Below are 11,918 nucleotides of genomic sequence, written 5' to 3' on the forward strand. Positions count from 1 at the left end.
CCTCCAGTTCTTCTGCCAGCTCCCCCACCAGGTTCCCAGAGCTCAGTCTGATGGCTGGTTCCAAGCATTCTCATCTGCATTGGTCAGTTGCTGGCTGGACCTCCCAAGGAACCACAACACTAGGTTCCTGTCCATAAGCACGTCTTGACCACGGCAATGGTGTCAGGTTTGGTGTCTGCACATATGATGTATCCCCAGGTAGGGCTGTTCCTGATTGGCCCTTCCTTTAGTCTCTGTTCCATATTTTGTCCCCGTTCTTCCTTTGGGCAGGAACATTTCGCATTAAAACACTTTGAGATGGGTGGGTGGCCCCATCCCTCATCCAGGGGCTGATCCTATCTACTGGAGGTGGTCTCCACAGGTTCTTTCTTCCTCTTCTCTGCGCATTACAGCTAAAGTCAATCCTGGGTCCTGGAAGCTTCTGAGTCCCTCTAGTGGCTCATCCCCAGTTCCTCATCACCCCCCCCCCACACACACACACCTATTTTTGTTTGATTTCCTGACCCTCTGTACCTCTCTCACATCTCCTCCAGTTTCTGATCCTGCCACCCTATTTCCTTCCCCTCTTTTCTCCTTCCCTTGTCCTCTTCTCCTTCCATTTCCCATAATCTTCCTGTTACCCCTCAATGCAGGACTGAAGCATCCACCCCCTGATCTTCCTTCCTTCTATGCTCCATATGATCTCTAGGTTGTATCATGGGCATTGTGAGCTTTTGGGCTTGTGTTAACTTATCAGTGAGTGCATACCATGTGTGTTCTCTTGTGACTGGGTTACCTCACTCAGGATGATATTTTCTAGTTCCATCCATTTGCCTGTGAATTTCATGAAGTCATTGTTTTTAATCTCTGCATAGTACTCCGTTGTGTATACGTATCACATTGTCTATATCCATTCTTCTGTTGAGGGACATCTGGATTGTTACTCGTTCTTAACCCAAGTGCAGAAGGTTTTGCTCAAGGGCAAGTTAGGAAAAAAAGGAAAAGCCAAGCGAGTGGTTTAAACTTAGATATTTTAAAGCCTTTTATTAGTAGACTGAAGAAAAATAAGTTAAACAGAATGTCTTTAGTTTTTAGAAGATAAAGTTTGTACTTACTAGTAATTTATTGTTTTTGTGACAACTTTATACGACATTTAAACTAAGACATGTTTCATGATGAATTAAGAAAATAAGATTTTGTCATTGCGCACTAAAACTGTTGGAGAAGTCATAATGGCTTGGGAAGAGAGCATAGCTATGCCCTTTGGCCTTCATTGGCAGGTTCCTCACGTACCCTCTGTTTCTTAATGAAGCCTTAATTTTTTTGTCATAATTTTTGTCACTCTCATTCTTCTCTGAAAATATATTATCTGGTTTGCTATGACATTTTAACTGTCTTGAGCTTTCCTGAAACTTCTATGCTCTTAGGAGGTTTTGATTATTATAGTGCAATCACTGTACCTTATAGTACTTAACTAAAACTTTAAACTTACCCAGAAGTTTTCTGTCATGCTAAGTATGTGCGAAGCATTTTAAGAGTAGCATATGGAGAGAGAGATGAGGAGGAAGCTGGTACTGGGACAATGGAATGCTTCTCTTGCAGAGGTTGCTTAGGACGCTGCTTCTCTGCATGTGTTCTCTGTCAGTACTGCTCGGTTTACAGTGCTTGTTAATTACAGGGATACTTTTTCTATTGTGTAGCTCCTCATAGAATCAGAATTCTGGAGGTCTAAGGAGTTTAAATATTTATCATAAGGAATGTGAAAACTGGCAGTAGATACAGTAGCAGTGGTTAGGAGCAAAGGCATAGGTAGCAGTCATACTGTAGTCATATTTATTTACACATTTATACAGGAATTGAAATTCCTGTGTATTTTTTTTTTTTTGGCTTTCTTAAAAACTTCCTAGGCCTGTTTCCATATATATATTTTTAAATTTTTTATTAGGTGTTTTCCTCATTTGTATTTCCAATGCTATCCAAAAATCCCCCATACCCTCCCCCCCACTCCCCTACCCACCCACTCCCACTTTTTGGCCCTGACATTCCCCTGTACTGGGGCTTGTTTCCACATATTTTAAGAAGATTTCTGTGTATCGGCAGCAAGATGGCATGTGCTGTGAATCCAGAACCCACATGATGGGAGGGAAGAACAAATTCTTATGCAAGTTGCCCTGTGACTCGCACACATGCCATGGCCCATATGTGCCCTCCCCCAAATGCAAACGAATATATAAAAAGATCTTTAGAGGGGGAGTAGAGAAGATACATGTAAAGAATTTAATTAAGGTCTTGTCCACTGATAGGTACTGAAAAACAACAGCCGTACGAAAAAGTTCTTATAAATAGTAACTCCTTGATCCACGACGATATGGGGAGGGCTGTTTTCATTTCAAAATGGGCAGACATATGAATAAGAGGTTTCTGTAGGGTTGTGGATTTGTTTACGATGTTCTTTTGTTTTGATTCACTCATAGCTTGCTAAGGAATTGTGCGCTTTCCAGTACTTAGGTGAGGTTGGTCCCTGCTTGTTAAGAGAGCTTCCTGGGCAGTGCTGGCACGTACCCCAGAGAGAGCACTTTAGAAGGGAAACAAGCCAACATGTGGATGTTTTGCTGTCTTTACGAATGAGAAAAATCTTAAGACCCAGTTTTACAGTTATAAAGATCAGACAAATCCCCACCGTTTATTGTAATTTGTTCTTATTGTCTGAAAATAAGTTATGGTTAATAACCAGTGGATATGAGCACTGGCTGTGCCTCTGGCCATTTGATTCTGAAACTTGGTTGGGTACATGTATGACTCAGCCGAAACATTCATTTTTAATACCTTAGTGTGTTTTATTAAAATAAAATAAGCAGGGTTTTGATATAAATGCACATATAGGGATTGTGATAGTGCCTAGCAAATAGTAAGATTGTTATCATTATTATCTTGTGTTGCAATTTAAGTTCACTTTTAGTTTGTTTATATAGAATCTAGAGAAAAGTCAATCAGTACCTTCTGTATAATAGGCTTGCAGGAGTCGTCCTTAGCCTGTTTGATCTTGTTATTGTTCTTTAATATTGGATTTTACTTGCCTTCACCAACCTTAAAAGTGATGCATGTTGTACTCAAATTAGAGAATCGATGAATCCCGGTTTTATTTTTCATGTATCCTTGTTTCGGATTAAACCTAGGCAGAATTCATTTTATTTGTCTATTTGTTTCTTTCTTCTTCTAAATGATGTGTTTTTGTGTAAATATTGAAGATACTGTTTGTTTTCTTTTGTTTGTTTCTTTTTGGAGATATGATTGCTAATAGTTTTCAAACTCCCATGCATTCTTTATTGGGTCTGGAAATAAAACTCTTCCCTAAAAACTAGTACTCCTAAGAGGTTCTGCAATAGATAAGGTGATTTGTAGTTTTAATTGATATATTTATTTAGGATATATATGCTATAACCTTAGAGACATGTATTTAAAGACTTGACTATATAAAAAGGAGAGACCATCTTCCATTTCTATGCTTGGAGTTAAAAGCAGAGGCGCACCCAGAGTGGACTGGTGCCATAATAAGGTTACACCATGTTCTCATCACTCAGAAAACTCTGTCCTGCTCCATTCCACCCCTCAACACATGGGCCGCACAGCTGCTCTATGGCTGTGTGCTGTCCCGTGTGTGTTAGGCCCACACAGCCTGCAAAGAGGTTGCATTTTGGAGCATGGTAGTAGCATGGCTGGCTGGAGACCCCAGAAGTGTAGCTGCCAGAATCCTGCCATCTGGCAATGTGGCTGCCTCGGTTCTTCAGCTCAGGGCTTAAGTGTATTTTTGCTGAGCTCATTTGCTGTTGCCACAGCTATGAAGGCAGATATGGGTGAATGGTCATGGAGCTAGCAGGAAGATGTTTAATTAGAAACACTAGTGTTCAAGGTGAGGAAACATGCAATAAAGTGTGGAAAATTCATTTGAACTTTCACAATAGATGCAAGAAGCTTAGCAACATCTTTTAACTGCTATGAAGATCTTTAAATTACAGAATTGTGAGGGTGTGGTATAGAATTGCTATTTTAAAATTCTTGACATTTTAAACATGGCAGAAGGTTAAAAAAGGCACACATTTTGTTTTTAAAGAAAAATAATTATGATTGTTCTCACTTAATGAAAGTTTGTTTTCATTTCATTAAAAATTCTCTGAATATTGAACATAATTCAACAGTCTATGGAAAAGAAAAATATTATGTAGTTTGCATGTGTGCATATCTGCATATTAGAGCACAAAATATTGACATGATAATTGCAGTCAAGCCTGAGTGAACGGTGGCCTGTGGGAATTCAGCTGGTGTTGTACCAACTGGATGGCTGCTCAGGACACAGTGCAAAATGCAAGGTGCAAGTTAGCACTTTATTCAGCACAGGCAGGCATCATTTAAAAGTCCTTGGGGGCAGCCCTGGTGATGTGCAGATGTTAAAGCAGCCTGTTCTGAAGCGCTGATATTTCTGAATACTATAAGAGACTTCTAGGTTCTGAGTGAGGAAGATTTGCACAATTATTAAAGTCATATAATAAGCAATCTTGTCTGCTTTTTTCACAAATGTTCTAAAGTTGAGTATATGCAGAAATACCTGGACATTTAGGTAGCAGAGAAGTATAGGAAAGTCAAGAAATATTCATTTAATTTATAATTACAAAACAAAATGTTACAAGCTTCAATTTTAGAAATGAATTTAGTAAATAAGAGTATTTGCTATATTATTTAGCAATATTTTAAATATAAAGTTTTATTCAAATAAATATAAAGTAGGTTATTACTTATTTACTTAAATATCCATCAATATATGTTTAATATTATTTACAGAATCAGATATCTTGGACTGATTTTATTTTGTAATCTATTCTGGACCTACTAGACTGAGTTCAGAAGACAAATCAATTTTTTCATGTGTGAGGCTTACTTTTACAGTCCAAGTTCTGACTTTCAGACATAAATTTAGACATTAATTTTTAAAATACAAATGTTCTAAAATTTGGTTATTTAGCAAAATGAAATTATATGTAAAAGCTAAAAAAGTATTAACTAAATGTTACTTTCTACAACACATTATAACAGGCATCTTATTTGTATTAGGATTTTTTTATTTAAAATGCTTTTTATTGTGGGATAGAACCTGTGTGTAAGATGTTTTGCAACTATTTTTCAGGTTTTCTTAGTCACGTATTCATACACATCACATCAGAGCACGTCTCAGTCATGAAAGACAGAGCACGCCATGGCTGAGAACAGTGTGAGTCTCAGTTCCCTAAACTTCCCTTTCTATCAGTATTAGTGTTTTGGAATTTCAGTGTTACTAGAAATTTTGAAAATGAAAGACAGTAGTACATATAAAGAGAACATTTAAGGGATGCAACATTCAGATGAGAAACAAACAGTCCAGGTAGCTGTAATTTGTTCTTTATTATTATGTATCTGACAATTAGGAACAATCAACCTCAGTAACTTTTGCTTTTTAATTTTCTTTGTTTTCTAATTCGTACCAATATCATTATCTAATTTACAGTTAAATGTTTCTTTTAGACTCTAATATTTCATTTTGACATCTCATTAAAAATGGGCTCAAACCCAGAAAATATTATCCTGTCATATTGAATAATATATGGCATGGTCTATAAAACAATAAGAATTTGTTTCTTAATGATTTAGAATAATTTCTCAGTTTTCTAGTTAGAAAAATGGCAGCAGGTTAGCGTGGTAGTACGTGTGGCTGAGTGCAGCAATGTAAGTGTTTCTGTGCACAGTGCTCTTGGGAGAAGTGCTTGGAGCTTTACACTTGCACACGGCTGACAGGCTTTCTTCACTCCATTTTTCATCCTAAAGAAGTCTGCAGATATTCTTAGCTCACATCATTATTGCACATCAGTGGTTCTAATTAGCTAAACAGGAGTTTGTCTCCGTCATTGATCATCATCAACTTCTTGACAGTGGGTTTTTTTTTTTTTTGGATTCTTTTAAAATATCTTGTATATATGTAGACTGTATATTAATTGAATTATCTGCATAAGTTGGTAATCCTTATACAATCTTTTTAGACTGTAATTTCTATGTAGCAAGTACTGTGTACATACTGCAGAGTGCTCTGCTGGGAACATTTTATTATATTGTAAACATTAATTATCCTATGCCACAAGAAAAGTTCTTGGACTAATTTCCATTAATATCTTGAGTTGTCATTTTCTTTCATTTCAAAATTATAGTAAATTTTAGATTATTGTTGAAGAATATATCACTAAAGTGTAACTTTATAATTTCTGCAATATACTTATTATTTATAACTGAACTTATATATTACCTGGTCTTTTTATGGCCATGTAAATGACTGTTATTGAAGTAGAATTCAGTGTATATCAGAACCACTTGAAATCTTGTGCCTTATAGTCTAGCTGTAACACAATACCACAGACTTATGTGGTTCAAACAGACAAAAACAATGCTACTTCTTACCGTTCTCTAGTTAGCAGATCCAAACATATGGTGCCAGCAAGAATGCTGCCTTTCTCAGTGGTAACCTTTTTGTATGCTCAGAAGGTTGGGAAGAGAGGTCATCACTTTAGTGTCTTTCTTACAGCTGTTATAATAATGACACATATATGACACATATGTCATATAATAATGACATACACACACACACACATATATATACATACATACATACATATGTTGTGCCTCTCTGATTACTACTAACACGTACATCTTGGCAGGCAGCTTGCTTCTTCTAAAACATTAGAATGCTTTGGAAGGACTTTGATTCTCTACCAGGCTACATTCTTACCACTCTTCTACACTCTCTCAGGAGGATTGCTAGGGACCCAAACATTGCTAATTCCAGCCATCAGGAAGAGCGCTCACCTACTTTAATGTGTGTAGCATTTGACACAGGGATCATTTCCTACTTCTAGAAGTACTTCATTCACTAGCTTTCCTCTGTTGATTCGTCACCTGTGCTGCTGGCTTGTGTTGTCAATCATTCTCCTCCCTCCTTCCCTATTTTATTAATCTGGAAAGGATGAGAAATGTTGAGGTACTTCAGGATTCAACATTCAGACTTGTTTATTCAAAATCACATTTCAGGAATACTGTTTACTCATGTTGCCTTTTCCTGGATGAAGAATTGTTTGGAGCTATACATTAAATAAACATATACTAACAAAACATGATATTACTTTTGTGGTATCTGCTGCCATAGATAGGCAAAAAATCCACAACAAACTAGCAAACAAACTAACAAAACCCCAAACTAAACAACAACAACAACAACAAAAACCTAAAATACATCCTCACACAATAACCTATATTATGTATTGCTTTGTATGAAAACAACCTAAAAATATTCATGTTCATCAAAACAACCCTGAAGAGAATACTATAAGCAATACTTAAAGCTTAAGCAGGAGACTCTGGAAAGAAATACACAGGACAACTAAGAGCAAAACTGCAAAACTCAACAAAATGACCCCAGTGAACACGCAACATTCCATAATATCTTCCACTTTAATATCCATGACCTTAATTTCCAACCAAAAGACATAGACTGGCTGGCAGTTGAGGATATAAAATCCATCTTTTGTTGTTGTTGTTGTTGTTGTTGTTTTATTTATAAGAAACTCATCTCAGCTTTAAAGGTGGGCACCGTCTTAAAGAGTAACAATGGAACAAAAGTATTAGAAGCAAATGGGATCAGGAGGTAAGCAGCTGCTATCCTGTTATCTGACAATATATATTCTTAAGTAAGTCAGAAGACATAAAAGAAGAGTAATTCATTCTAATCAAAGTGAAAAATAGTCATGGAAATATTACCATACTAAACATATATGTACAAAACTCTCGTGCACCTAATTTCATAAAGAGTCTACTACTAGGATTAAAGATATATTAATATCAAACCAAACGGTGATTATAACACCTCACTTTCTTCAATATGTGCCATCTGGACAAAATATAAGCAGAAAAATTTCAAAATGAAATGACATCTGACACCACATGGATCTATCTCATCTACAGAATATTATACCAAACACCAGAGACTACACATTCTACTCAGAAGCCTTGAAACAGACCACATCCTGTTTGCTGTGGTGTTTCTTATCCCTGAGTCAATTCCTATACTGGCAGTGCTTAACGATAGTGATTTGATACACAATAAATTAGTGTGCTAGACATAGCTTTCTTTTTCTTTTTTAAAATTATTCTGTTAAGTATTCCTTCATCTATGAGAACTTCTTAATTGTAAAACATTCTCAGCAATTTTGTCTTGAAAATGCTGCTCCTTCATCCAGGTCTTGCACCTCCTGGAATGTTAGAGGCTCTGTTAGAGTTCCCCAACGAAACGATATCCTTTGTTTTCACTGATGTAATACTTTTAATGTCATTATTTTCTATGTTAGAGGCTCTGTTAGAGTTCCCCAACGAAACGATATCCTTTGTTTTCACTGATGTAATACTTTTAATGTCATTATTTTCTATGAAATGTTGTGGGTGGTAGGTACCTCATTAATATTGTTCAGATTACTGTTTATTTTGTTTCTAGTTTTTAAAGAATTTAATAACTGAATAAAACTAATATTATTAACATAAACATGTTATACAGATTGAAGATAAAAGTATACAGTTGTCTTTCCCAGTATTGAATACTACATGCTACAGTCCCAACCTGCTGATAAGGTGTGTTCACTAGGTAGCATCAAGATTAAATTATGTTTTACACCTTGGTTATCATCTCTCTTAACCTAGAAACTAAACTGTTTCTAGTAAATGAAATTGTCACAGTTGTCAGCAGTGCTAAGTTGCTGTCACTTGCCATATGGTTTCTGATTAATTCAGAAAGAGCTGTTGACACAAGATAATTTAATTATTTATAATTTAAAGTTATGTTTATTCTGAGACTGTGGACATTTAAAGGAGCAGCTATGGCTGGGACAGTGGTAGCGTACTTGCTTGGCATAGATGAGCGCCTGGGTTTGATCCTTAGCACCAGGAAACAAACAGCAACACAACAACAGGAGTGATAGAATCCCTAGACATTATGACTAATACACCCTGTTTTGTTTGTTTGTTTGTTTCTAGAGAAAAACAGAAATCTGAAGCCAAAGACAGAAAAGTTCTGGAAATTTTACAAGTCAAAGATTCTAAAATACAAGAATTGGAGCAGGTTGTATTCTAATAAGAATATCAAGCCTTGTATTTATTTGAGGTTGTAGATCTTGAACATTATTTTAAGTTTCTGTTATAATATTAAGTAAGAATATCTGGATTGCTGTGTGAAAGCATTGTTTTGAAATACCTGTAGCTGAGCTTTCATTACTATACCATATGGTTTCATAGTATTTGTCTTCTAAAACATTCAGATGCTTAACAAGGTGTCGTTATTTTCAAATATTATTTATTATTCATTGTTTTATTGTATTTTTATTTTGCCACATTATTAGTTATGTGTTTCTGATATATACATCTTTACATGGTTTTGGTTATAGAAAAGTTTTTTAGTAATTGGTACTATTGTATTTTATCTTTTGAAAATTTGCATTATTGAATTTGTGCAGTCCTTTTACATATAATGTAAACCCCCCAGTTAAAATTTACATATAGTTTGCATGTACTTGTATAATCAGGATGTTATTACTACAACAATGAGTATGCTCTCCTTACACTACAAACCTCCATCTAATGAGCCTGCGAGGGTTCATCTCACATTCAAAGCATCCCATTCCACCTTGTTTCCAGTGGCTCCGCTCTAGTCATTTTGCAAAATATAGCTAGTCCATCTCCAAGTGGTCCTATAGTCTTAGTGCTAGCATTGTTCAGAGCTCTGAGTTCAAAGTCTCATCTGAGTGAGGCTCAGTTCAAACTCTTATCATTAGCACCTGTAAAAAATAATTAAAAAATTGAAAGAAAAAGAAAATTCTAGACTTGCAGTATACAGTAGCACAGGTAAGCATTCCCATTCCAAAGTACAGGGATGGGGTAGAAAGCAGAGTATGACTACACAAGACAGAACTAACTCAGTGGGGAAAGCTACAAGTCCTGGAGCTGCATTCTGGACATATGGGACACAGGATGTTGTGACCTGGGCCCCAAAGGACTTGGGCAATTATGTTAACCTGTGGGTCCTTGCCATATGCAGCCCACATGGATTTTCTGCGTGTAGCTTTCCATGGGCACATAGTGTATTTCTGGCATATGTACCTTCTTAAGGTCTACACTGAGTTTTTGTTTTTATTCTCAGAGAGATATGCATTACTCTTTCCAAGGTCTTTGGAGCATATCTTAGGGTTTTATTGCTGTGAACAGACACCGGGACCAAGGCTACTCTTATAAAGGACATTTAACTGGGGTTGGCTTACTGGTTCTAAGGTTTGGTCCATTATCATCATGGCATAAAGCATGGCAGTGGGATAGCATTTGAAATGTATATAAAAAAATGTCTAATTAAAAAAAAAAGCATGGCAGCATCCAGGCAGGCATAGCATTGGAGGAGCTGAGAGTTCTACATCTTGTTCAGAAGCCTGGCATCCTCAGGCAGCTGGGGGAAGCTTTCAAAGTCCATTTCCACAGTGACACACTTCCTTCACCAAGCCCACACGGATTCCAATAAGGGCAAACCTCCTAATAGTATCACTCCATGGGCCAAGCATTCACACACCTGAGTCCATGGGGGCCAAACCTATTCAGTCCACTACAGAGGGATAGTGGCATTGCTATATACAAAGGTTGGCTTCCTAACCCTTCCTTTAAAATCTGGGTGAGAACCTGCCTGACTCCATGATTCTTGGATTCTATATATGTGCTTGACATTTCTTCAGCTGAAGCAGTAACTATGACTCCTTACATCATGGATGATGCAGCCTCTGAGTACCTAAATTACTAATAATTCAGGGAAACAGTTCCTAAAGCAGTCCTGTCCAAGCCCAGAGACACACAGTTTTCATCCTAAATCTGTGTGTTTTAAATGAATTAAAGCCTCTGCATATCTGATTCTGAATTTGGTGGAGCTGAGCTAATTCCTGGGTGCTGCCCATCTTTCTTCTTGTCTAGTTGCAATTTGAAAGAGCCCTGTTGAATTTGGTCATAAATACAGGTTCCTTGGCCCCAGCTTTTGCCATGCTCATTTTGTGGGTAAACTGTAATCCTTTAAATCCTGTCCTTTCAATTCTTTCTGTAAGCCTATGAGCAATAGCAGTAACCATGCTGCCACCCTGATGCAGGTCAGCTTTGATACTTTCTTCACTAGATTAGGTAGTCTGCCACTTTTAAGCATAGCTTTCCACAAAGTTTCAGGACACAGGCAAACTAAACTCTCTATGAGAATACAATACAGATGCCCTCTGTTCAGATTCCCATTTGAGCCCTGTCCTTCTTAGTTTAGCATTCTGATCTGAGTTCTTATCCAAACTGTTTACAACATTGTAGGTTTTCTGTGGTCTTGTTGTATGAAAACAATTTTTCCTGGGAAGACACAATAGCACATGTTTATTCACCTCAGATAGGCAGTCCATGACAGACTAAAATAAGGATAGCACCAAAGTCTATGTTGGTCACCAATGAGCCTTATCAGGGTTACTTAGAAGAATATGGGCAAGGGATTACTTAGAGGAGCAGAAACAACTCAAGGACAGCTAGCTGCAGCATCAAAACTCACCGCATTATACGCACAAAAGCTAGAAACCTGGAAAACATTGCCCAGCCTATAGGCAGCTCAATAGAAGTTCTTTTCAGGTGACTCAGTTGGTCTAAGCCTCTTCTAGTCAACCTGGCTGATGCTTCCATTTCTCCCAGGCTGCTCTGTTGATCTGTTTCTTCTTTTTTTTTTTTTTTTAAACTTTTTTTTAATTTATTTTTTTTTTAAATATTTTTATTACATATTTTCCTCAATTACGTTTCCAATGCTATCCCAAAAGTCCCCCATAGCG

General features: G+C 36.9%; 1 protein-coding gene across 1 annotated transcript in view; it reads left to right on the forward strand.

Annotated features, from left to right (window-relative positions):
* Cntln (centlein) overlaps positions 1-11,918 on the forward strand; it is a 236,149-nt gene that overhangs the window by 49,662 nt on the left and 174,569 nt on the right. The window contains exon 3 of the mRNA XM_021161204.2: positions 9,076-9,160. Within this exon, the coding sequence (XP_021016863.1) occupies positions 9,076-9,160 (85 nt within the window). The remainder of the gene's footprint in view (positions 1-9,075; positions 9,161-11,918) is intronic.

This window comes from Mus caroli, chromosome 4, assembly GCF_900094665.2.
Source record: "Mus caroli chromosome 4, CAROLI_EIJ_v1.1, whole genome shotgun sequence".
Taxonomy (NCBI): domain Eukaryota; kingdom Metazoa; phylum Chordata; class Mammalia; order Rodentia; family Muridae; genus Mus; species Mus caroli.